The sequence below is a fragment of the Candoia aspera genome, chromosome 1, assembly GCF_035149785.1.
Source record: "Candoia aspera isolate rCanAsp1 chromosome 1, rCanAsp1.hap2, whole genome shotgun sequence".
NCBI lineage: Eukaryota > Metazoa > Chordata > Lepidosauria > Squamata > Boidae > Candoia > Candoia aspera.
Window position 1 is genome coordinate 26,559,933 of NC_086153.1, and position 27,882 is coordinate 26,587,814.

Consider the following 27,882-nt stretch of genomic DNA (forward strand, 5'->3'; position numbering starts at 1 on the left):
CTTCTGAGCTTTGAAGGGCTCTGGCTTATGGAGGGAATCACATTTGTTGCTCCTAGTTAAATTTCAACTGCTGCAGCCTCCAAACCGTAGTCTGAGCTCTCAACCCCTGCTATCCCCTGGACCCTGCCCCATTGATTGGTAGGAATCTGGCCAAGGAGCTTTGCATAACCAGTTGATTTGGATAAAGGGCTCCTCACTTGAAATGCTGTCCTACAACCTTTTCAGATGCTAGTCTCTTACTCAACCCACTCCCAGCCAAAGTCCCATGATTACATGATTGCATTGTTGCTTTCATCTATTTTTTTCCACTCTATGCAGTAGAAGAACAAAGCTAAAACGATGGCTTCAAACCTATTGACTTAGAAACTTAAAAGCATTCTTTAAATAAAAAACAATTCAAACATGATTTGAAAGCCAGGCTGAAGAATTTTTGAATACCTGTGTTGGAAATTAATGGTTAGTTGGTATGTGCTACTGGCCTCTGTGAGATGAAGCCATATCAACTAAACTTGGGTGCTTTCAATTAGAGCAAAAACAAATGAGATTCTCGAAACGTTAGTTGGCAAATGTTGCAGATGAACCAGAGGCTTTTAAAAGGATTCTGAGGATTCCAGAGCAGAGACAGTATGAGCTTACCCAATGAACCTGAAACTTTAAATTATGTTGATGGTTTCCAACATGTATTTCTTTTATGTATTCAAATAGATTTATTTTACTTTACTTATTTCTTTCATTTCTTTTAATTTTTTACATAATATTCATATTGAAAACAGTATCTTACGCTGTAATTGCATTATATAAAACAGCAATGGGATTTTTTTTCAGTAAGTGAAACATCTAGAAAATTATTTTAGAGTTTCTGTCACAATAACAACTTTATTAATTCTTTAAAATATTTGTATCTCATTTTCCTACTTAAAAGCCATCAAAATGGCTTTTCTTTTATTTACTTCAGAGTTACATGCTACCTTTCAATTTAAAATATATTTCCAAACAGATCACAATAAAGATTCATAAAATAAAATTTACATTTAAATCCTAACTCCAGATTTGCAGATTTTGTAAGAGTTGCACTGGAAGCTGTATTGATAGCAATGCTTACAAATGGCCATACCTCCAGCAAGCAAAGGCAGGACCCTGCCTCTGTTGGCCTTTGGTGCTACTGTATAACCACTGGGTTGCAGTAAAGTAGTCTTCTCTATCTCTTTGCTGCTATCTGTTAACCTTCCAGGTTTTTGCAGCTCATATAACAGTAGCCATAGTTGTATTACTCCATCATTTGTGAGAGAACCTTTAGATATCTGCAAGACATAAGAAGAAGCCTGATGGATCTGGCCAAAGGCCCCCTTAGTACAACATTCTTTGTCAAACAGTGACCAGTGAGATGCATTCTGGAAGCTCCAACATGGAGCAACAGCTGGTATTTAAGGCAAGTAAGTAGCATACAAATGTTTGCAAATAAATACATAAATTCCAGAAGTATACTTCCATCCAGTCTAGAAGGTACTGATAAGCCTCTCTTCAGTGAATTTGTTTTAAGTCCTTTAAATTGGTAAATATCATCCCTTTTAATGGCAGCAAATGCCAGAGTTCAACTATGTGATGTGTTAAGAAACATTAGTTCTCAATCTCCTTGCACTTCAGTTTAGTGAATAGCCTTGAGTTCTAATTTTATTAGCAAGAGGGAGAAACTTCTTTCTCTTCAACTTTTTTATGCATCTAAGCAACCATCATGTTCTCTCATTAATCATAATCTGCCTAGCATTTTAAGATGAAGGCACACAGGAAGGACATCTGACAAAGATCTTGATATTTGAATGGATTTTATGGCTATACATAATTATAATAATTGTACATCAGCATGTGCTATCAAGAAGGTAAGTCTATATCTTGAGAATTCACATTCTAATACTTGACACAGGAAAATTCATTGATGGAAAGGGGGTTTTCAGTTCAGTAATATAAACTTAGGCTTAGGTTGCCTGCAATGTGCCACCAAAATCAGTGTATGGGTTCAAATCAAGGCTCAGGATAGAACATTGATTGATTGATTGATTGGCATATAATCTTTTTCCCCCCCAAATAAATGTGACTTTCTAGTGAGAAATTCTTGAGATTCCTTTGTTTTTTTAATCAAATCCCCAAATAGGTGACCTGGAGACACGGGGCATTTATCTTGCCATATAAAACCTAGATTCAGGGTCTCTTGAAAAAATAATGGGGCCTTATTTTCAGTGTAGATACCTTTCCTCCTTGCAACTACTGTTTCTATTCTTTTTCTAGCACTTCCTTGTCAGTCACAGAACCGGTGCATATATAGTAGGAGAGAGTTCTGGAAAATCCTCCTCTTTGTCAGCAGAGGAGACTGGCAGGTGAACAAGCAGGAAGAACAGCAAGTTCAGGAAACTTCTGAGGTGGGCTCCCTTTCTTAGGTACACACCTTGTTAGATACCCAACCTTGTTACCTGATAGTGACTTTCCCTTTTAAAAACTGTGCATACTCACAACTGTACATAACCTACATTTGTAAAACATTGTAAAACATGACTTGCACTGCAACCTAGCTGGAGTTAACAATTTCAGTATTGCACCTTAATGGATGCTTCAAAGCCCATATGAGATTTTTAATGTCAAAACCAGAGCAGAGCCTGAGATTCAAAAAGGAAACTGGTTGGCTCCTTTCTCCGCCAGTTGCACAGACCAAATGAATCATGCATTAGAGACTCTTTTTAACATATTTCCAAACACATCCATATCAAAAGAAGAATTCACTCTAGATTTTCCATGACGGGTGTTTCGACTCAGTTCCGCAGAATAGTAGAAGTAATGGCTAGACAACTTATAGGAATATCCTTGTATTGTGAAAACCAGTATGGTATACTGGTTAAAGTGCTGAACTGGGACTGGGAACAGCCAGATGCAAGTCTCCTTTAGACCATGAAGCTGAATGGATAACTTTGGGCTAGTTTCAGTCCAATCTACCTCATGGGGGTTTTGTTGTGAGGATAAAATTTATCCATATATGCCCCCTTGAGTTTATTAGAGGAAAAGTGGCATGTAAATGTAAGAAATAAATAAAAATAAATTCTGCATTGAGCAATGAGTTGGATTAGATTCAGCTCTATGATTCTATGAAAATAAAAATTCAAAGCAGGAACATAGACAAAATAAAGAATGATAAATAGGAATAGTTGATGTATACAATTTAAAAGTTAGGATTTTGCCATCAGAGCTATATTTTCCATTATTATTATTGTTATCTGCATATATAATCTTACGTCTGTGGAGTTTATAGTAGTCCCCTGCTCCATTTTTATCTTTGCACAACACTGCAAAGTAGGTTAGGCTGGCTCAACACCATCCAGCATGTTACAAATATTTCAGCCAGTGTTCCCATTTTATCCTTGCAGCAAAATCTTAGGAATTCTTTTTAATGTACAAGTGTTCAGTAACATTAGTTTTTCTTGCTTAACTGCCCTTTGAAGTGGTATAGTTCATAGATGTTGAACACCACAGTGAGAACTAGTGAGCTGAGATTTGGTTGCTTTCCTTTATGTAATTATTAGTTATTTCATACTTCTGTACAGAAATTTACTTTAAACATACAGTTTAAATTGTAGATTTATTTACAAGTAGCAGTTGCCTTTATTGCTGAAGCGGGAGCTAGAGGGGAAAAAAACTCTAGGTGTGGCAACGCTGAATGACTCACAGGCTTCCTCCTTGCATTAATAGGGTTTTCCTTTCTTTCCCCATGGATGATGCTCCTCATTCATCTTTGTAGAATTTCACTTGATCAATTTCAGTGTGGTACACTGATTTATCAAAGCCATCTCTTATCATAACAAATTGTTTTAGGAAACCTGTGTTCAGCAGGGCGGTGGGGGGGAGGCTTTCTCTTGAGTTTTGTTTAGAGCCTCTAAGTGCCTGTCCAGAGCACAGATTTTCCTTTGCAGAGGTGCTTCAGCAATCTGACAAGCTGCTTTGCAAGCTCTAGGAATGTTGATATTAAATTTCCCTCTGTCTGTAAACAGAGCACTAGGACAGGATGACTGAGAACCCATTGCCATCTGGCAAACTGGAGAATGAAGATGAAAGGAGCTGGGATGATAAAAGGAAAGCAAGACGGAAAGCTGATGGAACTGGCAGGTTACACCAAACATGTCTCAACTGGGTAGCAGAGGGCAGCTCCTTATTCCACTTTGGTGGCTGGCCAGTGGAGTTCTGTTTACAAATATAATTAGGCTTTACTTGGTACATGGTAGAGTTTTTTGCTGGTTAGGAAATAGTAATGAGCAATATCAACAGCAATACCTGGATGTACTAGAAAATGCTACAATAGCATGGCCTGCTTCTGTTCAGATTTCCAGGCTGTCAGCTAATTGTGACTTTTTGCAAGAAACTCAGTCTATTCCAGTGTTTCTCAACCTTGGCTACTTGAAGATGTGTGGCATACTGGCTGGGGAATTCTGGGAGCTGAAGTCCACACATCTTCAAGTGGCCAAGGTTGAGAAACACTGGTCTATTCCATTCCACCCTCAAGAGTTTTCCATTTCCCCACAACAGGGAATTCTCTAATCAGGATCACTATTGAGGAATATTAACCCTTTAAGCTATCTTGATGAGAATTCTTACGATGATTCTGCCATAATACGGGCATTGTGGTATTATTGTTGTACTTATATGAGCATGCTTAAGATGTCCTAACCATGCCCATCAAGGGATAAGCCTCACTGAACTGGCAGAACTTACTTCAGAGATGTAATACGTAGAAGTCTACTGTTTTAACAATGCAAACCGAGATAAGTGTGAAAATTCTAGATAAGTTTGAAAGAATTGCTGCTTAAAAGATGACATACAGTTTGTCATTTGTGGATTTATAACTTAATAAATTCTCAAAAAGTAGAGAATAAAACCAATACATCATGAAAACACTCCTCAAAGAGCAATACAAACTAAATCCAGCTTCTTATATTTCTCCTTACTGTGTTTGTGCTCTGGAGATCCCAGTACTTGGGATGACTTCTCATTTTATCCTTACCAAACAACCCTGTGCGGTAGGCTGGACTGAGAGAAAGGAACAGGTCCAAAGTTACCCAGGGAGCTCCATACTTGAGTAGGGACATAAACCTGGATCTCTCCAATCCCAGTCCAGTTTTCTAACCAACATACATTATTGTAGCAGAAGACAAGAAATGCATATCAAACCAAGCTCCCATCACACCTATCAGTATTTAAAAAAAAAAGACATTACCTGCCAAAACTGGCCAAGTTATCTTTATTTTACATTCTGCTCTTTCAATCCATGAGTTCCTCAAACAGACAGACATTAAACATGATCATCAAATGCAGTGAGCTAAGAAGCAGTTAAAAATATTACATCCAAATTAAACAGTTCAGGAAAATGAAGTCCAAAATACAGTGAGTCAAAGATAGGTCAAATATTAGCCAGGTAATAGGCCTCCTGAAATAAAATAAACTTCCATAGCATTGAAACATCACCAGTGTTGGAGCCAAGTGGACCTCTCTCTAGCAAGTAAGAGCTGGCAGGAGAAGAAAGTGTCATGGCTGAATACGGCAATGGGAATGTGGGCTCACACAGAGAAAGGGTATCTTGTCTAGGCAATGCAAAAACCCGGGTCCACCTGTGGAGATTTCATTTTGCTTGTAATATCTTCAGCCATTCAATACACATTTTATTATTCATTTTCTTTTATGAAATATTTCAGTTCAGTTGCTTTGGGCTATTCCACATGCATGAAAAAAATTAAACAGAACATAGTCTTTCATTGGGTTAATTGTGAGTGAACACAATGTGCTACATCAGATTTAAAGCTGTGGGGGGGGGGTCTCTCAAATTTTTGTTTCCAGACTTTTCCAGAAAATTCACATTTCTCTCTGTGTGTATTCCTTTAAGCAGTTATAGTAAAATTGCTAGTACATTTCTGACTCTGAGAAACATGGCCTATTTTTGAAGAATCCCTCAACCCCTGTGACTGGGCTGCCCAGCAGATCTGCAGAAATCCAAGTGAGGTCTGAGTAAATTTTGACTACCTATCTCACAAATAGCAGAACAAAAAGAACTTTAAAAACCAGCAACTATATGCAGACATTTTAATTTGTACAATTAATGCATGTTACTGGATTCACAAAGAATTTTTACCACCTGTTTTCTTGTTGCTTTAATCTATTTTAGTGTGTGTTTTATTGCATATTCATCATCTCAGTCTTTTGGATTTCAAATCCCATGCTGGGAGCTCAAGGGCATCATGTGGTGGGAATAACATTTTTACATTCAGAAGGTTTAGGACTGTTTCTACCACAGCTAAACTTCTGTTAAAATGAAAGCATGCCTGAAGCTTTTTGGACCATTTTCAGAATGTGATTTTCAAGAAGAAACGTAACTATGCATGCAGAAGTATTCCGGAACCAGTCTCTAACAACTCCAGAAATGGCTGGGAAACCCTTAGAGCAGGAGTGTAATAGGTCCTGGGTCTACTTCCTTTAAAGCCTGGTGTGGCTGTTCAGCCGCAGAAGTTGCACACTCCTGTTGTACAACTATGGCCAGTTAGCTCCAACAGTTCTGAGGTTGATGCACCAAGGACCTGATTTCATATAAGGCAACATCCTATGTCAAACAAGATTGACAGCCTAAAGCAGCATACGCATTTGGAGTGAATATAAATATCCCCTGAAGTGGCCAAAAGGAATTTTTCAAAAGCATTATCAGAAATGCATAAATCTTTCCTGAATGGGATATAGTGGCTTGCTGACCTATTGTTCTGACTCCAGGCAGGAGCCGCTGAGGCCTTTTGCTGCCTCAATAACTATTTCCTTTCCAAATTGCTGGGATGCCCACAGGAAAGAATCAGTGTCAAAAGGCCCCATAATGGCAGAATATAGAGCAGCTGCTGCTGGAGGCAGAAAGCTTTAAATCAAGATGCTTTCAGCAGTTTTGCTCCAGAATACGCATGGGCAATAGTTTAGCAACTTCTCAACATCCATTCTTTTAATAGATTTATTATTTATTTATCACATTTGTATTCCATTTATTGAGAGCTCAAAGCAGCATACATGAGGGTCTTCCTTCATTTTATCCCTCCTTTTATGTTCTTGCTGAGCAAGAATGACTATTCCCCAAGTGTCCCAGCACACTTCATAATCAAATGGGGCTTGGATCTTCGTTTCTCTTGTCCAAGTCTAACATTTTAAACAATACAGCAGCTGTCTTAATCTGGGCAATCTGTATTCAGTGTTATGTGCTGCAACACTTCACTGTCTACAGAGTAAACTATTCCAAAAGGCAGATGTGCTGGGCAAACTGTTAAAAAAAAAAGTTGGTAGCTCTCTTGGGGGAACCAATTTTATGCAAGAAGTATCTCATACCATGTGACTGTGGTAGTGCCAGCAGTTGTTATATCTTGATGTGTTGGGGTCCTACTCACTGTGAAAGCCAATGTAATAAAGAGGTTAAGGTGTTGGACTTAATGGTCCATCCTCAGCCATGGAAATTCCTGGGATGACTTTGGGCCAATCTCTCTCTCACCCAACTGATGTGACAGAGTTGTTGTGAGGATAAAAGGTAGGTTCCCATGCAAAGCACCTTGAGCATCTAGAGAAAAGGAGTGATATAAATCGTACAAAATTAATAGGGATGGCAGCTCTTGGAATGGAAAATGTTTCTACCTCAGAGCTCTTCAGGTATGTTGCTCAGAGTCAGGTGGAAGCAGAACAGACCTTAGTGCAGAATTACTATGTTCACTTCAAAATGGTGGTGGGTGAGAGAGGAGGAAGAGGAAACACTGTTACAGTGAACTAAATTAATGGCCCATGCAGACCAAAGTAATCTATTCTAAATGACAGTAATTTTCTAGGGGATTAGGCAGATGCCTTTCCCAGACTAAAGAAAATGCCCAATTTTTTCTGGTACAGAATTTTTACAGTCTGTTTTCTTGTTACTTTAATCTGGAGTTTTATTATGTGTTTTAGTGCATATGTCATCCCAAAAGGTAGGCAGAACAGGAAACTGACTCCATAGGAAGACTGGAACTATATTTTATTGAGATAGGCTACAATAACAGGATCTTGCAAGTTTGCTTCTATTTTACCAATCCTTCCTCTGACTCAGGGAGGAGCCAGTATGAGTCTCTTCCTAACATTATCTTCTTTCTCGGGGCTTAAGGAATGCTTCTGTCCTTGTTTCTGTTAACGGCTTTTGAATATTCCCTTCAAAGCCATCTCTATGGCTCTCAACACATATCCATCTTCTTCAATCTCATTCTCTTGGATTAACAAATCCACTGCGGAGAGTTGAAGAGCATCATGTTGCGAGAGGAACATTTTAATGTGCCTGTTGGGGCCTGTTTCTGCTACTGTTAAACTTCTATTAAAATGAAATTGTGACTGAAGCTTTACTGACAGTCTTCAGAATGTAAATTTCAAGAAGAATCATAACTATGCATGCAGAAGTGTTTTGGAATCAGTTTCTAACAATTCTAGGTAAGGTTGGAAAATCTTGTAGGGCAGGAGTAAAAAACATGGCTTGATGATAGCCTGTGGCCTGCAAGTATCCCTTTTATGGCTTGCCAATCTTTTTCCAGAGTTGGTGCACACTCCTGCTGTAAACTATTGTCAGTTAGTCCCAGTAGTTGTTTGATTATATGGCAAGACTATAATTTACAGTTTTTCTTTTCCATGCATACATGTTTATATAGGGCTTCTGTAAAATTATCACACACAGTTATAGCAGCAGCCATCTAGAGTACAGTATAATTCTCAGGTGTGGGCTGCAGAAGCTGATAATATGTGATAACTGCTGCTCTACCAATCATCACTGATCCTCCATTTCAGGAAGAGCAGCATTGTTCTTATATATAGCCCTTCTTCATGAAGGATTTCAAGGAAGTGTATATCATAATAGAAGTGCATAATAAAAGCGGTATTACACAAAAGTACAATCTGTTTCCAGCAAAGTTTTGGGTATGGTCCTAAGAGCTCTTCCATAAGTTCCCTCTATATTGTCATTTTTACTGTGAGACATATGGGAAATGATTAGAATCTTGTGAAATGTTCATATGAAATGTGTTAAAACTAATTTTAATGAAATGTAAATTAAATCAAATTTATTTTCTTTCTTGGTCCAGCTCATTGTTTGGAGTGTGCCTCCCCCAGCACCTTCAAAGTACAGGCTTGCATGAAGCCTGAAAATGTTTGCACACTCATACTACAACAGCTAAAAGCCTTCAGTATGTACAATTAATAGAAAACCAACAGTGGTAACACAACATGGGTCCAATATGGCTGTGCATGTTTTCCACATGATTTAGAAGTAGTTATTTAGACTTCATACAAGCAAAGCACTCCCCCTCCCCACTGTTGATTAAAACTGCCACATAAGCTTGAAAAAAAGATACAGCTATTTTATGAGTTGCTTTAATGAGTTGACTTCTTAAAGCAGCTGCATCTTTATCCAGGTACATGCCAAAAAAAAGGTATGACTGTTTAGTAAATGTCACTCTTTGAGTGAGATGGGCGGTGACTAAATTTGAAATATAAATTACATAAAGAGATGAGATACTCACTCAAGGTCCAAAGACATTCTTCTGAAGCATTATTGAAGTGTGCAAAATTAGCCTATTCCAGCATACTCAGGGGAAAAAAGATATAATCTATTAGAGACTCCCCAAACCAAGCTTTGTTTTTTTAAAAAACCTCCAGGCATTTATTCTAATGTCTGCTTTGCAAGCTATTCCAGCTTCTGTCTGGCACAGCCAAGGTTGAACTTCTTCCAAAAAAATGCACTGCTTATCTACCCAGGCCTGGACATTATGTATATTCTGTCTCAATATCCCAGTATTCAGCACAAACAGCCCTCTGTTCCCACATGATAAATCCCAGGCAGCCCCAGCGTGTGCCACATATAAATTCAGGACAATGCAGACTGCAAGGACATTTATCCTCCCACCCTTGCTTTTCTCTGCCCTCCTCCAACTTTCACTTGGAATACTTCTCCACTAATTCATACATATACATATACATTGTGTTTTACAGTCCCTGCTCCTAATAAGCAGAAGACTAATTATGGACAGTTTGTACCTGTGTGTGAGTGTTGTGTATCTGAACCAATTTCAATCACTGTTACCTAAAGTGTAGTTATTTTGTTGTGCTTGTTATACTTCATCCTTCTTGGCAGTGAGAAGTTCCAGGAGTAACATTACCACCACCACCAAGTTTAATTTTCTGTGGAACAGGGAGGAGGATTACAGCACCTTCATAATGTTTGCTTTATTTACAATTATGCAAGCTATATTTGGAAGCAAAGAGGTACCTCCTATGGTTCTCCCTCCTTCTGAAGAAAATACCCACAACTAAAACAGATAGCATTCTGAGTTTTTTTATCAAGGTTTTCAACCAAAAATTCCCAACAGCGAATTTTGGCAGTGCAGTGGACCTGAGGGGCTGGGCAGCACAACAAACTTTGGCAGTGCAATAGGAACTAGCGGAAACTTGGCAACACAGTGGATCTCAGGACGGCAGATGGGCCTTGGTTGGCCCCATTGTAGCAGTGGTCTGGGCGGTGTGGTGAGCTTCAGGGGACTGTTTGGGTTCTCCTGGCCCTGGTGCTGGTGGCGGCATTAGGGAGGGACCCCCAGGAGTGCTGACCCTTATTTGGTGGACTTTGGAACACCTGGATAGTGGGCGCTCTGGAATTCAGAATCAAAGATTGGCCATCCCTCCCCATCTGTCTTAGATACAACTGGTCCATTAGGGTCCCTCCAGGGTGAACGGGGTACTCCCTCTCAGGTGTGAGAGGCATGGGAGGGAGTATGGGCTTTGATGGAGTGTGTGAGAACACTCACCCCAAGAGGGAGGGGGGAGGAGTAGTGGATGGAGTGCCCCTCCTGCTGACCAGTGAGAGAGGTCAAGGGGGGGGCACAGTGAGTGTGGGTGGTGGCTGGGCTCTGACACTGCCAAGAGCATGAGCTGGTGCACTGGAAGGGCCCACCATCGCCCTGTGATTGATTGAGAGTGTGCACGATTGTATGAATAAATGGAGGATCCCTATTTTTAACCAGGGATTTCAGGAGTCCAGGATTGGGGGCTAATAGACTCGGAGACTCGGGGGGTTGTTGAGTGGGGCAGGTTATCGAGGTAGTGATGGGCCAGGGACATTATGATGGGATCCAGAGGGCGGGCCATCTTCGGGGAAGACGCCCCCAGTGTTTACTGCCAGTGGCGTGTTCCGGCCTCTGTGCTCAAACCTAGGCCCTGGACAGACTTGTGGGTGCCCTGATCTCCGGCTCTTGCTTTGTAATGCCAGGTCAGTTAACAACAAGGCCCACCTCATATGTGATTTGATCAGAGGAGGGGGCAGACCTGGCGGACATTACTGAAACTTGGCTGGGCCTGGAAGGACGCGTGCCTCTTTTGGGGATGGGTTTCGAGTGTGGCACCAGCCAAGACTTCAGGGCGGGGGGGAGGGGTGGCTGTTGTCATCTGGGAATCTCTAGTGGCCTTTGGGGACTCTGCTCTACAAGTGACCATGTGTGAGACCCTGTTTTTCAAGTTGGGTTCCTGAGAACAGTTGTGGGTGTTGCTACTGTACCAGCCTCTCTGCCGCGTAGCAACCTCCCTGCTTGAGCTGCTGGAGGCCATCTCAGGGTTAGCGGTGGAGTTCCCCAGGCTTATGGTTCAGGGGACTTCAATCTGCCTTCCCTTGGGTGGGCCTCGGAAGCAGCTCAGGAGTCCATGGCCACGAGCCTGTTTCAGATTATTTGGGACCCAACTCGAGACAATGGCCTCACACTGGACTTAGTTTTCTTGTTGGAGCAGTGGCAACTTGATCTGAGGGGAGAGTTACATCTTTCCCCTTTGTCATGGTCAGATCACACCCTGGTGACCTTGAGATTCTCTTATGCCATCCCCCTCCGCAGGGAGGCAGGACCCATTCAATTGGTCCACCCCCGGTGACTGATAGATCCGGCAGAGTTTCAGAGGGAGTTGGGGGTTATACCTGAAGATCTGCTGCACGGTCTAGCGGAGGCCCTGGCTGCAGCCTGGAATAGGGAGGCGGCCAGGGCCTTGGACAGGATCGCGCCTTTGCAGCCTCTCTTTTGTCCCATTGAACCCAACACTCCCCATGGTTTATGGAGGAGTTGAGGGTTTTGAAGAGGATTAAGAGACGCCTAGAGCGCCGCTGGAGGAAGTCAAAGACCAAACCTGACCGAACACAAGCTAGAGCCGCTGTTAAGGCCTGCTTTGTGGTGGTAAGAGCGGCGAAATGTATTTCTCCACTCTTAATTGCATCTGCGGAATGCCGCCTGGTAGCCCTGTTTAAGATTACCTGATCTCTTTTGGGAAGAGGGAATCCAGAAATCGATCAACAGGGCCACGCTGAGGAGTTTTCTGGGCATCTGCAGGATAAAATCGCTCAGATCCATTCCAAGTTGGACTCCGAGTGTGAGACAGGGTCTGTGGAGATGCCCGGGGAATGTACTTACCCAGTTATCTGGGAACGGTTTGACCCTGTTGGACCCAAGGAAGTGGACAGGATCCTCCGGACTGTAAATGCCACCATTTGCCAATTAGATCTATGCCCCTCCTGGCTGGTGAAGGCAGCCCGGGAGGGGATGTGTGGTTGGGTCCAGACGATGGTAGATAATCCTTGAAGGAGGGGGCATTTCCAGCAGCCTTTAAGGAGGTGCTGGTGTGCCCCCTCCTCAAGAAACCATCGCTGGACCCTAGTGTACTGGATGATTTTTGTCCAGTCTCCCACCTCCCCTTTTCAGGGAAGGTGGTTGAGAAACTGGTGGCATTGCAGCTCCAGAGGATCCTGGATGAAGTAGATTATCTAGATCCCCTTCAGTCAGGTTTCAGGCCCAGTTATGGGATGGAAATGGCATTGGTTGCATTTATGGATGTCCTCTGGCAGGAGCGGGATGGAGGCAGTGGCTCTTCCTGACCTCTCAGTGGCTTTTGATACCATCGACCACAGTATCCTTTTGGGTTGGCTCAGGGAGTTGGGGGTGGGTGGCATGGTTCTACGCTGGTTCACCTCCTTCCTCCAGGGCCGGTCCCAATCGGTGTTGATAGGGAGCGAGAGATCCAGCCATGGCCCCTTCTTTGTGGGGTGCCATAGGGCTTGGTACTCTCTCCGCTCCTTTTTAACATCTACATGAAACCTCTGGGTGAGATCATCTGTCACCAGGGGATGAGGTATCATTAATATGCTGATGATACTCAATTATATATCTCCATCCTGGGTGAAGTAAGTGATACCTTGACCACCCTCTCCAGGTGCCTGGGGGCCTGGATGGGGAACAACGGGCTTCAACTGAACCCTGGGAAGACCGAGTGGCTGTGGATTAATGGCTCCTCAGGATCTGGGAAATTGTCATCTTTAGTTCTGGGTGGGGTTGCACTGCCCCAGACAGACCCAGTACATAACTTGGGGGTCCTCTTGGACTCACGACTCCTGCTCAAAGAGCAGGTGGCAGTTGTGGCCAGGAGGGCCTTTGCTCAGCTTCGTGTTGTGCACCAGTTACGCCCCTTCCTGGAAGGAGAGGCCCTTCGAATGTTCACTCACGCCCTTGTCATCTCCCATATAGACTACTGTAATACACACTACATGGGGCTACCCTTGAAGAATATCCAGAAGCTACACCTGGTCCAGAATGCAGTCACGCAGGCAATCTTGGGTGCTCCAAGGTTTGCACACATAACACCTTTGCTGTGTGAGCTCACTGGGTTCTAGTTTCCTTTTGGGTCCAATTCAAGGTGTTGGTTATTACCTTTAAAGCCCTACAAGGCATGGGTCCAAGGTACCTGAGGGACCGTCTCATCCCCATCACATTGACTCGTCCCACCCGGTCATACAGAGAGGGCATGTTACAGACCCCATCCGTAAAAGAATTCCATCTGGCGGGGTCTCAGAAGCATGCCTTCTCTGTAGTAGCTCCCGCCCTTTGGAACATTCTTCCCCCAGAGGTGAGACAGGCCCCATTGCTCCTGGACTTCTGTAAAAAACCAAAAACCTGGTTTTGTCAGCAAGCCTGGAATGGGAAGGGGAATAGCCACTCCTGGGGATGGCTAGTGCCCTAGAATGATTTTAGAAGGGCCCGTTATATTCATGGACTGATAGAGAACTCTCAGCCATCTAGATTCTATCTCATTTTTATTCTTATTGTATTTATTATATTTTTAATTGTCTTGAATTTTAACTCTGTTTTTATTGTAAACCGCCCAGAGTCCCTCCTTTGTGAGGGAGCTGGGCGGTGATAAAATTTGATAAATAAATAAATATTGTTCTTAACCTAGAAACAGCTGCTTGGGAGGTGTTAGGTGTGGCACCCTACTTTGATCAGAACAATGGTGCCCTGGGGGGTGTATGTATGTGTGAGAGTTTTTTATCTGAAATCACCCTCCAAACTTCTATTAGACCTTCAGGGGGAAAACTCACATGTCTGTATTGTGTCTCTTTTCCCGTAGCAAGCTTAATAGCCTTCTCCAAGGAACACCCGTTCTGACATCTATGGAAGATTCTGTTTCCTAAGTATACAAATTCTTGCTTCTAAGAGTCCAAGGTCCCCTAAACATAATTAGTGCAGATGCTATAAAATGACATTTTTAAAAAAAGTGTTTGCTTCACAGTATCAACCAATGCCAAATGCAAATTATCCTGCTCTTCCTTTTGCAAAATGTATTTTTAATGTCATTCAGACATGACAGTATTGACTCCCCACCTTCCAACACACAGTAAATGCCTACTGGGTGGGTGGTGTGGGACATTTACAATTGCTGACTGGGTGCATAACAATCTGAACCCAGCCACTGTGGTTAATTCAATAAATCATGGCCAACCATTTAGCACCCTAGGTGAATCAAGTTGCTCAGTCAAGTTTCTGCTGATACCCTTTTTAGATAAAGTTGTTGCTGAAATAAAGACAGATTCTAATAATATGAGCACTGAAATTGCTATGCATGGGGAAGCGAACTGTGATGACTCCCGGGATTTCTGTAGAAGGAATAATATGCATGAACAGTCATAAATCTGAGTTGAGGAACACTTGGGTCAAATCTCATTTCAGCCACAAGTATTACTCCAGATGGGGTTGTGATGTGCATAAATTTGTGTATATATAATGCCTGGCTAGCAATAATGCTGACCTTCCTTTAAAAATACCATTTTTGTTAAATGTTTTGCTGAATTAAAATACCAAGTGAGCAAGACCTAGCTGTCTACCTGTATTGTAAAAGTATAATATCTTTTAGGAGTTTCCCCACTTTTACCGTACAAAGCCCTCTGTGAAAATGGTTAAGCAGGTCTGGTATAGGGGAGAGGAGAGAAAAAACAGTTAACTGATCCAGCAACTATTTCCAGCTGTAGCTGAGCTACCATTTGGCTGAGTGAAAACCTTCCTCAAGGATGCTGTGTCAGGCCAAGGGCTTTTCTTGGGCCAGTTCAACTCTTGTGACATTCTGGAAATATCCATGTAGTTTTCTTCTGGCAAAACAGTAATGGTTTCCATTGCTGTCTTCAGAGGTGTGTGTCTGTGTCTGTGTGTCTGTGTCTTTAAATGTCCCAGTCTAGCCTACAGCCCTGGGATTTTTCTGTGTGTCTCTCAGGAAAATAACCAGGTCTAACCTTGTATATATTTTCAACACTGGGTGAGATTATCTAGGCAAGAGGCAGGTTAGATTAAGACAAAGAGAATAAAATGGTAAATTGCCGGATACCAAGGAGGCTAAGTGATGCTGTGACCACCCTCTCTCGGTGCCTGGAGGCTGTCAGGGTCTGGATGGGGAACAACAGGCTTCAGCTGAACCTTGGTAAGACCGAGTGGCTGTGAGTTGGAGGCTCCTTGGTATCCGGGAACTTACCATTTTTGGATGGGGTTGCACTTCCGTACCAGACAGATCTGGTACGGAACCTGGGGGTTCTCTGGACTCACGACTCCTGCTCAAAGAGCAGGTGGCAGCCGTGGGGAGCCTTTGCCCAACTTTGTGTTGTGTGCCAGTTATGCCCCTTCCTGGATTGGGAAGCCCTTTGGTCAGTCACTCATGCCCTGGTCATCTCCTGCATAGACTATTGCAATGCATTCTACATGGTGCTACCCTTGAAGAGCATCCAGAAGCTACAGCTGGTTCAGAATGAAGCCGCACAAGCAGTTTTAGGAGCCCCACAGATGGCGCATATAACACCTTTTTTGTGTGAGCTGCATTGGGTGCCAGTTTGCTTCTGGGTCCAATTCAAGGTGTTGGTTATCACCTTTAATGCCTTACATGGCTCACCCACATTACATTGTCCCGTCCCACCTGGTCAGGCAGAGAGGTCATGTTACGGACCCTGTCCATGAGAGATTGTCGATTGGCAGGGTCCAAGGGGAGGGCCTTCTCTGCTGTGCCCCCCACCCTGTGGAATAAGTTTACCCCAGAGGTGAGGCAGGCCCCCACTCTCCTGGCCTTCCAAAAGGGAGTCAAGATTTGGCTGTGCCACCTTGCTTGGGGTGGGAGGGGGGATAGTCAGTCTTGGTGGTTGGTACCTTGATGAGGCCCTGGGAAATTTTACTGAGACTGTTGTTTCACCATCTTGGATTTTATATTTTATATTTATATTTTTATAATGGATCTGTTTTTATGATATTTTAATCTTTTATTACCTTGATTGTAAACTGCCCAGAGTCTCTTGCTGAGATGGGCAGCAGAGAAATGTGAGAAATAAATAAATAAAATGTAATGAGTTTTTCTATTTTATCATTGTAATAACCTGATGAGGTAGGTTATGTGCAGGGAGAGTTAGCTAGCTTAAGATCACCCAGTGTCTGGATTCACACAATATATTAGTCTCTAAACTAAAATGAGATTGGGTATTTGGCATTTGTGGGTTGGTTTGTTATGGAAATCCAGCCATTGTCCACCGGTTGTGTGAACCCAGCTATTACATTAAGCCATATGGGTTTTTTTTTTCTCTCTTGTTTGTTTGGCCATAGTTTAGTTACACAAGTCCTGCAATTGTGTTTTGTTAGTAGGCTTAATGTGTTGTGTGTGAACAGAGTGACCAAGTTTCAGACTTGAACAAGGACATGACCCCCTCCCTATATAAGCATAGCATTCTATTTACCACACTGGGTTTTGTCAAACAGTGGAAGGACAATGTTATTATGAAGCTAGATCGATGCCTGTTATGTTCTAGTGGCCAGACTGAGTGGTCCATTCAGAAACTCCTCATCTGCAATGAGAGAGAATAAAATAGTGCATCTGGCACAGCAAACCACTTCTTGCAGGAGGCACTTGGACATTCTAAATACAGCAGATCTTTAAATAGTTTGATAAATGCATTTCTGGTCATCCAATTCTTCCCTCTCTGTAGAAGTTACCAGTGTAAATAATACCAGTCTGTGTCATTAGTTCTGGCATAGGTTGAGATGAGATCTCCCTCTGCTGTTCAGTTTTAGGAACTAATAAGGAGCCTTGCTTTTTGCCTTCTCCAACCTGATGGCTTCGTTATGTGTTGGATTTAAACACCCTTAATCCCATAGCCAGCATGGCCACTGCTTAGGCTAGCTGCCAGTGATAGCTGTTGTCCAACACATACAAAGGCACAAGACTGCAAAGCTATTCCCTCTATAGGCCACTTGCAGATTCCTAGTGTAAATAATTCATGAAATTGACATACATTGTCTTTTTATGTGAAATGTCTTAGAAAGGCTGCATCCCCTGAAAGACAGCCTAGAAGTACTTGAAATAAATAAGTAGAGATAACAACCTGATTGTCCTTCAGTTTTTTGCACCATTCTGGAAGACTGAGGAAGGGTATTCAATCCACTCAAGATTTTACTCAGGAATCTTGAAATAGCTACATGAAAAATGCCTTTAGACAGATCTTTGATGACTTACTTCATTTCATCCTCTTGTGCCTACAGAGTTTTTTGATGATTACTCCGAAGGTCGGGAATGTGTCAACTGTGGTGCCATGTCCACCCCACTGTGGCGAAGAGATGGCACCGGCCACTATCTTTGCAATGCATGTGGACTCTACCACAAGATGAATGGCATTAACCGGCCATTGATCAAGCCCCAGAGGAGGCTGGTAAGGAACGTGGTGCATATCCTCACAGGCTGCTAAAGTCTCCCTTAGTGAGTCAATCCCACCTGCCCATTATTAATCTTGACCTGTAAAAAGCAAATTAGACAGACTTACACTATTTATAAAGGTCATTTAACAGAGTATGGGCCTGAATCTTATTGATATTTTATAAGCAGTTTACCATAATTAATAAAAGGAAAGAATGTCTAATTGATTGATGGGTAGATAAGATCACTAGTGAATTAATAATCAATTGTTCTTGCTTTGGACTCTTGTTCCCACAGTCAGCCTCCCGTCGGATTGGGCTGTCATGTGCAAACTGCCATACATCTACAACCACACTGTGGCGCCGGAACGCCGAAGGAGAGCCAGTCTGCAATGCTTGTGGTTTATACATGAAGCTCCATGGGGTGAGAGCAGAAAACAAAGCAGAACCTACCTATGGCAGCTTTCCCCAGTTTGAAAATGATGCTGGATGGGAATTCTGAGAATTGTAATACAAAAACATCTGGAGGGCACCAGTTCAGGGAAGACTGCTTTGTAAGAAATAGGTCAAACGTGTGGCATCAGGACATTTCTAGTGTATGGCTTTCTGTTAGCGAAGAGTGCTGAGAACTTGCCCCTTCTGGCCCTTACTTGCAAGCCAGTTGATGGCAAGGGTGGAGGAGGGAAATGGACAGAAGACCCAACCATCCTGGTTGTGGGTTTATAGGTGTTGCTCTCATAAATCTGTAAGGCTTCTTGTTGGGGAAGACTGGGTTTGGCCTTCAGTAGAGATGTGCAAAAAGCAACCCTTCTAGGAATGTTCACCCAGGGTGTTTTGATTTGGTTGTCAAAACAAAACTCAGAATGCTCTGAATGTTCTCATTTTCCAACAGAACAAGAACATTAAGTTCTGCCATAAGAAACAATGGGAACTGAAAGCAGTTTTTCCCTTATTGCTGCAAAAGTAGGTGAAAAGGTAGTTCATGCTAAGTACTGTCTATCTCCCAACCTGCAGAACAATTTCTGAAGGAAATAATTCTTAAAAATTAAAAAAAAGTTTTAAATTTGTATACTGTATGAAGCAATGAAGAGGAACTATAAGCTTTTGGCAGCACAACAGCCACAGTGAGCCCATTAAGAAGCAAAAGCTATAACAAACTGCCCATGAACAACAGAAGCCAGAAATACACTTCTCTCCATTTATAGCCTGAAAGAGGCTTCTTCCTAATACACATGAGTGCATTGCACACGTTACATTATGAATTTGACTTGTCTGTCAAAAGGTAGTAAAAATATAGTTTGGTAATTTGTTGTTTTTGTAAACTGCCTCCAAGAAAACTCTTGAACAGCACACATGTTTTTTGCATTTGTTGTGACAACATGCCAAACCTCAACACAAATCACAATTAAGAAAACAATAAGCTAGTCACAGGATTTTGAACATTCAAATATAATCCTGTTTTGCCCTTGAAAAATGTGCACTTTCTTCTGAACTTGGAACCCTAAAAATGGCTATTCCCAGTTTATAGCATTTTGAGTTCAGAACATTTGCACCCCTTTAGAATTTGAGCCACATAAACCCACAGCACATCTTTAAGGGTTAGAGGCATTAGCAATATTTTTTTAGGCCTCTGCTTCTTGCAAGAAAAACTGAGATGCCCATGATTCTATTGCAACTACTGGATTTGCAGATCTTTCTAGGTGATTAATGTTGATTTCTAATGCATCTTCATAGGTCCCAAGGCCTTTAGCTATGAGAAAAGAAGGGATCCAAACCAGGAAGCGTAAACCAAAGAACTTAAGCAAATCCAAGACATCAGCAGGTGAGTACAATTAGAATAAACAATCTTATATCATATGACCCATTGGCGATTACAATTTAAGCTTAAGGCCTGCCAATGCTGGAAAAAAGTATTATTCTATACCAAAATCAACTATGGGCATTCTTTGGTCCTTCAGAAGATGATAAACCACAGCATCACTTATAATTCATTCATTCATTCTCTGTGTGAACCACCAATTCAAAACAGACTTCATGAGAGTTTACAAAACAATCAACAAAAGCTTCCATATATCAACAAATACATATAAGTAATCCAAAGTAAAATAAATTAAAGTTGGTGAGAACCAAGTATTCAACCAAGTGCTCTTTGAAATAGTTCCACCTTTTAAGAACCTTAGAAAGAAGCAAACCTGCATTCTAAGGGGAAGGTATTCCCCAAGGCTGAGCAGCAACTGAGAAACAGCACTTCTTGTCCTCCATTCCCCTTACTTCATTGGTGGAGTATGATCAAATCTTCTCCCAATAAGAGTGTGCTGGACAGGCCAATTCAGCTAGGAGAAGGGTCCCGCCAGTACCTTGGCATCAATTCATAAAGAGTCATTATTTATGCTGACTAGGGCTTCTAGGAGTTGAATGTCAACACCTTCTGGCATGCCACAGCAAGGTACTTGTGTTTTTCTTCCAAGCAAAAAGCCTTAACAGGGTATGTTACTCCATAAGTGCATTAAGACAGCCCTGCTTAGTCAAGATCAGTCTTGTCCAACATCCTGTTTCTGACAGAGACTAGATAGAGTCTTCAGTAAAGCTCATAAGCAGGGCATTTTGTTTCCCTCCTCCTGGTCTCAAACAGCTAACATTCAGCAATGCAATTATCTTGGAACCCAGAGGCAAAGTCAGTTACTATGGCTAATACCTGTGATACACCTGTTTTCCATACATTACGCAGTTGTAACTGCTATCATCCCTCAGTTGGAGCTGATGGGAAATATAATTCACAGCAACTTTTCCCCTCTTCTATTGTCATGAGGTTCTAGGAGGGGACAGAAGACGCTGCCTCAGCCCTGAAAGCCCTCCTGATGAAGATCCATTTGGCCTTTTCTTATTTAACATGCGTTTTTATCCCAGCAGCAACAGTAGCCAACACTGCTGTTTTGGGGTAAAGTCTTAGGACAGACCTGGTTTAACTGCTTTTCTTTTGCTTTTCCACCTCCCATCCTAGGATCAGCCAGCAATGAAAGCCTTCCTTCTGCCATTAGCTCAGCCACCTGCACCAGCACAACCACCACTACTGCTGCTGAAGAAATGCGCCCCATCAAGACAGAACCAGGGATCTCATCTCATTATGGACACCCAAGCCCTATTCCCCAGGTGAAGTCTTTTGTTATGCAAAAGAGTACAGTCTCATTTTGTCATTGTTTATTGACACTACATTTGTATTCTGTCTTTCCAGCAAGGAGTTCAAAGTCAGATACACATGGTTTTCTCTCTAATTTCTTAACAATTCTGTACTGAAGATCACAACAGAGTTGAGCTAAAGCTTAAGCATTCCATGGCATGCTTGTTAGTAGAATTCCTGCACCTACCTGCATATTTTAATGTTGTAAAGAAAAGGTTGCATAATCAGAGTCCTTCAACATTAAACGAACTTTCCCTATTCTGGATCTCCTCAGATGCCAGACATCTCTCTCTAGTGGAGAAGATTGTGACCAGACAGTTTACATACATCCTCACATTATCCAGGAGCTATAATTATTGATGGGCTGTTTCAAAGTCCCTCTTGTCCCTTCTTGGGGTTCTTTATCTTTAAACTAAACCTAGGGCAAAAGGCTCTTCAGATGTTTTATTGATTGATTAGTTAAGATTTATATTCCATCTTTTATCCAGATAGCATATATAACATACCTTACTTTAATTCTATCTACATCAACACCCTTCCAAGGCTGAGAGTTAGTGACTGATCTAAAGTCACAGTGAGTTTCCAGGCTGAGGGTGGACTTGAACTTGAATTTGAACCTGAATCTCCCCAGTCCAACATCTTAAATGCTATGCCATACTGGATTTGATAGCCTTTTCATTTTATTCATATGCAGTGTAGCTTTAGATTTCCTGATGGAAAGATAAGAATCTTTCCTGATGGAAAGAAGAGATATCTGCATTTTCTCCCATCTTTCCCTTTCCCTATCATCCACTCCACCTGTTGCAATGATCGGTATCCCTGATGCGAATACAGAAGGTGGGGCAAGAAGGGGCAGCGGACAACTATATAGATTTTCCCACAGTGGAATTCTAGTAAACTTCTGAAGCTTAAGGGAGTTCAAGTACTGTAACCACTATGTCAGCCTTCCCCATCCCCAACTGTTTGCCTTCCATATGTGGCAGATCACAGTTCCTATCATCCCCACCCAGCATGGGAATCCACAGATGGCTGGGTTGGGGAAGGCTCCACTGTATCATGTTTGGTAAGCTGACTGGAGTAGAAAGACAGATTGTAGAGCAGCCATCCCCAACTGGATGGCAGTGTGGCTGGGAATTCTGAAAGGTTACTGATTTTTTTCAATGTATTAAGAGTATTTGTATGCTGCTGATTGAGAGCCAGTTTGGTCTAGTGGTAAAGTTGAAGGCTAGAAACCAGGAGCCTGGGAGTTCTAGTCCCACCTTAGGCATGAAAGCCGGCTGGCTGACTTTGGGCCAGTCACTCTCTCTCAGCCCAGGACATCAGGCTTGGGCAACAAGCTGTCAGTCAATTCCTGTCACAGCCAAGGGATCAACGTTTGGTTGATTGGAAAAGCAGACCCTGCATCTGTGGGAAAACGCCAGGAAGAAAAAATATTGTATGCTGCTGGCGGTTCAGGACTGTTACAGAAATACAGCTACAACAGCAGAAATACAATTCAAACAAATCTGAAAGTATTATTAAAACATGTTTTAAAATAGTTAAAAGTGAGACAGCTGAAACTGTTACAAGGCCTTGATAAAGAAGTATATTTTGAGCCCCCTCCAAAACTCTAATAAGGCTTCAGCTCCTATGGCAATTTTCTAGAGCGTGGGGTCTGCCAGAAGGCAGAATTACTACAGATCACAAATATACCTGCAATGAGCCTTACAAGAGATGCCCTTTTGATAATTTAATAATGTAGGGCAAACTGTATAGGTATAGGCAGTAGTTTAGTCCTAAGGCATGTATACACCATTGCGATCCCTTTAGATTAGTCTTGGAAGCACCCTGTGAAGTTACTGTAACATGGACATCATGTGGGGACTTTGAGACATTCTTTTTGCTACTTGTGCTGCCACATTGTGGGCCAGCAATGATTTCTGGATGCTCTTGAAGTGTTGTCTCACAAAGAGCACGTAACAATAATCAAGCCTTGAGATTGCCAGGGTATGAGTCACTGAAGCCTGGATACTCTCCCCTAGGTAAGGATGCTGTTGGTTTATCAAAGGAAGCTAATGAAAGGCCTTCTTTGTCACTGATGTTATATGGCTGCTGGCATCAGTGCTGGCATCAGATACAGAAGGACCCAGATATCAAACCTTTAAATTAGGCAGGGATGCAGCTTCAACCAAAACAGGCATTTCTCCTAATTTCTGAAGTTCGACCCCTGAAATCAGTAACAACTCCTCCTGCTATATTAATTATCTCAGTGATGGTTGGCAAGCCAAGCATGGGATGGTCCAATATACAAGCAGTGGTACAAATAGTTCTGAGAACTTTACCCACTTCTTCAGGAGACAAACCATGAACTAATCTGAATGTTATTAAATGGTATTGCAGATTTGTTGTTGTTTATTCGTTTAGTCGCTTCCGACTCCTCGTGACTTCATGGACCAGCCCATGCCAGAGCTTCCTGTTGGTCATCACCACCCCCAGCTCCCCCAGGGACGAGTCTGTCACCTTTAGAATACCATCCATCCACCTTGCCCTTGGTCGGCCCCTCTTCCTTTTGCCCTCCACTCTCCCTAGCATCAGCATCTTCTCCAGGGTGTCCTGTCTTCTCATTATGTGGCCAAAGTATTTCAGTTTTGCCTTTAATATCATTCCCTCAAGTGAGCAGTCTGGCTTTATTTCCTGGAGGATGGACTGGTTTGATCTTCTTGCAGTCCAAGGCACTCTCAGAATTTTCCTCCAACACCACAGTTCCAAAGCATCGATCTTCCTTCTCTCAGCCTTCCTTATGGTCCAGCTCTCGCAGCCATATGTTACTATGGGGAACACCATTGCTTTAACTATGCGGACCTTTGTTGTCCGTGTGATGTCTCTGCTCTTAACTATTTTATCGAGATTTGTCATTGCTCTTCTCCCAAGGATTAAGCGTCTTCTGATTTCCTGACTGCAGTCAGCATCTCCAGTAATCTTCGCACCTAGAAATACAAAGTCTTTCACTGCTTCTACATTTTCTCCCTCTATTTGCCAGGTATCAATCAAGCTGGTTGCCATAATCTTGGTTTTTTTCAGGTTTAGCTGCAAGCCAGCTTTTGCACTTTCTCCTTTCACCTTCATCATAAGGCTCCTCAGTTCCTCTTCGCTTTCAGCCATCTAAGTGGTATCATCAGTACTACCCTAGGCATAGTATTGCTTTCAGGTCCTATGTGAATCTGAGCAATTCTGCTTTGAAAAACTACTCACGTTGCTCACAGTGGAACTCGGATGGATGCTAGAGCCACTGAAGACTTGATTATCTTCCCAGCAACCTGAAAGAGCTATCTCAGGCTTTTGGCTGTAGGTGCAGTAAGGGAGGAGATCCAATGCTGCTTCTCTTCTGATTGCTTCATAGATCTTGAGATAATTCTGCTGTCAGGCCTGACTGTGCTCTTGGACATATGCCTTAAGCACTCAGACCACCTGTGATTTCATTTCATTGCTTGTAACTGTTCTATAAAATATGGCATGCTACATGCTCCAACATGGGTTGGGGGACACTTAGGAGCCACATATCAAGAACCAGCAAGACTTAATATTCCATGTCTCAACCAATGGTAGAATGGCTGGCCAGGTTAAAAAAAATCCCCCAGAGCTGCTTGGGCTCCAATAGGATACACGTACGGCCCAATCTAATCTGGTCCTTGCCCTTGAAATGGGAAATGTGCTGCAGCAGACCAGATCTTATCAGGTAGTGGTTCATCCATGGAAGAATATTATTGCTAGGCTCCCCATATTTGGACTACTCCCTTTCAAATAGAAGATAGCTTGAAGATATGAGCTGCCTCACTGGTAGGCACTGCAATAACCTGTATGGAGTCCATGGAAGCTATAAAATCTTAAGTAAAAGCAACCACAGTAGTAATGTTGAAGTCTGCACAAGACCTAAAGGTAAGGGATCTCTGTTACTACCTCTGAGTCCACTTAAATCAGCTGTAGTTAGGGATTTTGCGAGGTGGTAGGGCAGCCAGTCATCAGCAGAATCTCTGCTTTCATTTGACTATGTATTCAAAATGAGGTACATATACCATCAAAGCTATGGAAGTCCCAGAGGTGGACCTGGAAAGGAAAATGTTACCCTTATGAACCATCATAACATGCTTTTTTTGACTAATGGAACTATACCCATAGAAGAGAATGGAACTTCTATGGCGTAGCCAGCTGGCAGTAAGGAGACCCAAATAGTCCCTCTGCTATAACCTGCCACCACTCTACGTTCACTGATAAATGGCCACAGATGTTACCTTGTTTTATTAGAGATGGACTCAGTTTCAACAAGATTAATGCCAAGAACTCTGGTCATTTGATCTGGCTTCCCAAGCTACCCTAGGAGAAGGGAGGAACCAACCATTATCACTGAATAGGTGTCACCCTTCTTCACAGTTAAGCCTCTTCCCATTCCATTGTATCTCCCTCTTCTCCATACTACTGGAAGAAGGGCACCAGTGCAACTAGAGGAAGATAAAACACACACGCCCATTCATAAATTCCTTCCCCTAATACACAGAAATGTGGTACAAACTGGGGAAGGGAAATGGGACAAACCGAGGCACATAAAAAAAAGCAAACTAACAAACAAACAAGATGCTAAAAGAGGGAAATCCTCATCCTTAGATCTTATTTATAACATTAAAAACCACACTGTAGTCACCTCGCTGTCTCACTAAACCCAGACTATTTATCCACCCGGTCCATCTGGACAGAGGTGAGTGATACCCATAGCTCTGGTAAGCATTCACGCTAGTCCATCATCCAACCAGCCATCACCTAGAAGATTGATTAAAAAAAAACTCTGCCGGCTATCCCAAGCTGTCAGCCTGGGACAGCCCAGCTATCCCTACTATTAAGTTTGGCTTGCCGCCTACTCCACACTTCAGCTGTATAACTTACCCACCATTTGAGAGATCTCCAGGCAAAGTAATAAAAATTTCCAGGATGTAGTTTTTTTACCCAGTTCTCTGATGCAGTGAAATTGTAGTCCCAATACATTCTGGAAGTCACCAGTTTCTAGGAGTCTGCTACAGGCAAATGATGAGATAGTGTCGTTTTCCCTTTCCTTTCCCCATTATTATCTCTTATGTTTTTCTTTTTCCCCTCCCCACTAGGCATTCTCTGTTGCGGCAATGTCCGGGCATGGAGCTGCTCTTCACTCCACTGTGTCCACTCTCAAACTTTCCCCACAAGCTTACCAAGCAGCCATCAATCAATCTCCCCAGCCTAACTCCAAGCAAGATTCCTGGAACAGCCTAGTGTTAGGGGAAACGCATGGAGACATCATCACGGCTTAACCATCTTCTGCCCCCTCACCCCCTTCTAAGGGGGTTACCAGGCTTGGGACTCAAAGGCGATGGGCAACAGTCAAGCAGTGACATTTGTTCTTTTTTTTCTTGTTTCTCCCTCCCACCCTTTGTTTTGTCCAGTTCTGGTCTTAGAAGAACCATTCCAAATTGCTTTGGTCCGTTCATGGCCTAGAATCACAGCTGCCTTAAATACTGTTATCAAAACTGCCAAGTTCTCTTTAAGAAATGCTCCAGATAACTTGGACATCAATATTACATGTTTATACATAATCCTAGAGAAATGTAATATCAAGTGATATGTTTGTATATGTGTGTGTAAATGTGAAGGATGTGTATGAGTGTGAATGCAAATTTGCAACTGCAGCTTTCTATTCAGTCTACAGTCATCTTTTGAAAAATGGAGGGATGAACATACATGTATGAGCCAGCCCATAAAAAATAGAATGGAGGTTAAAAAAAGAGAGAGAAAAAGTAAAACAAAAAAAATGGTCATATATAAACCAGCAATATCCCTAAACTTTGTATTATAGGGATCAGCAGCTGGTGGCCTTTATGCAAGATCTGGTTTCCTGGGATGTGATAGCTATCCATCCAATTGCTAACTCAAAGCCTAAAGGGAAGGATGAGCAGCATCTTGGGAAAGAAGAATGGAGAACAGGCTAGTTGCTGGCATTGGCTTGGATTTTGGTTCTCTGTTTCCCATTTTGATTATAAAAGTTATCCTTCCCCAAAGAAACTACTGACCAAAATTAATTATCTTTGATAGCAAGAAACTTAAACAAATTTAGTCAAGGACAGTAGCCCATAAGAAGCTAGAAGGAAAAGGAGGTGCTGTGGTTGGCAAATTCTGCAATCAATGCTGAACTGAAGACTTCAGAAAAAGATCCAGGGAAGACTCCAGAGTTTTTCAAAGTGTGGAACAGAAGCAACAGGTTTTGTCTTCAAACATAGTTGTAATCATGGCTGGTGGATTCTAGCAGGAATTTTGTGGATCCAGCAATTTTGTGACTGCCAGCAGCACATTGGTGTTAATTTAATTGCTTTTCTGTCAACTTGATTAACCCCCTTCCTTCGCTATTAATAAATCTATTTTTCCTTTCCAAGCAATCATAATGTTTCACCTGACATCCAGCTGAATGGAGGATTCTCTGTGATTCATACAATCTTACAGATGATTGTTGTTAAGCACAGCTGGAATGGGTGACTATAGATTAGCAGGCACCTATTTCAGAATATTGTCGGGGTAATGGGCAAGCAAATAGTTTGAACTGAAGCTCTGCTTTCTCTCTAATATTAAGTGTGAGTACTAGTA

At 42.3% G+C, this 27,882-nt stretch overlaps 1 protein-coding gene across 1 annotated transcript in view; it reads left to right on the forward strand.

Annotated features, from left to right (window-relative positions):
- GATA4 (GATA binding protein 4) overlaps positions 1-27,673 on the forward strand; it is a 55,760-nt gene extending 28,087 nt beyond the window's left edge. The window contains exons 3-7 of the mRNA XM_063300972.1: positions 17,919-18,085; positions 18,367-18,492; positions 19,803-19,890; positions 21,070-21,218; positions 26,376-27,673. Of these exons, the coding sequence (XP_063157042.1) occupies positions 17,919-18,085; positions 18,367-18,492; positions 19,803-19,890; positions 21,070-21,218; positions 26,376-26,558 (713 nt within the window). The 3' untranslated portion in view covers positions 26,559-27,673. The remainder of the gene's footprint in view (positions 1-17,918; positions 18,086-18,366; positions 18,493-19,802; positions 19,891-21,069; positions 21,219-26,375) is intronic.
- The last annotated feature ends 209 nt before the right edge of the window (positions 27,674-27,882 follow it).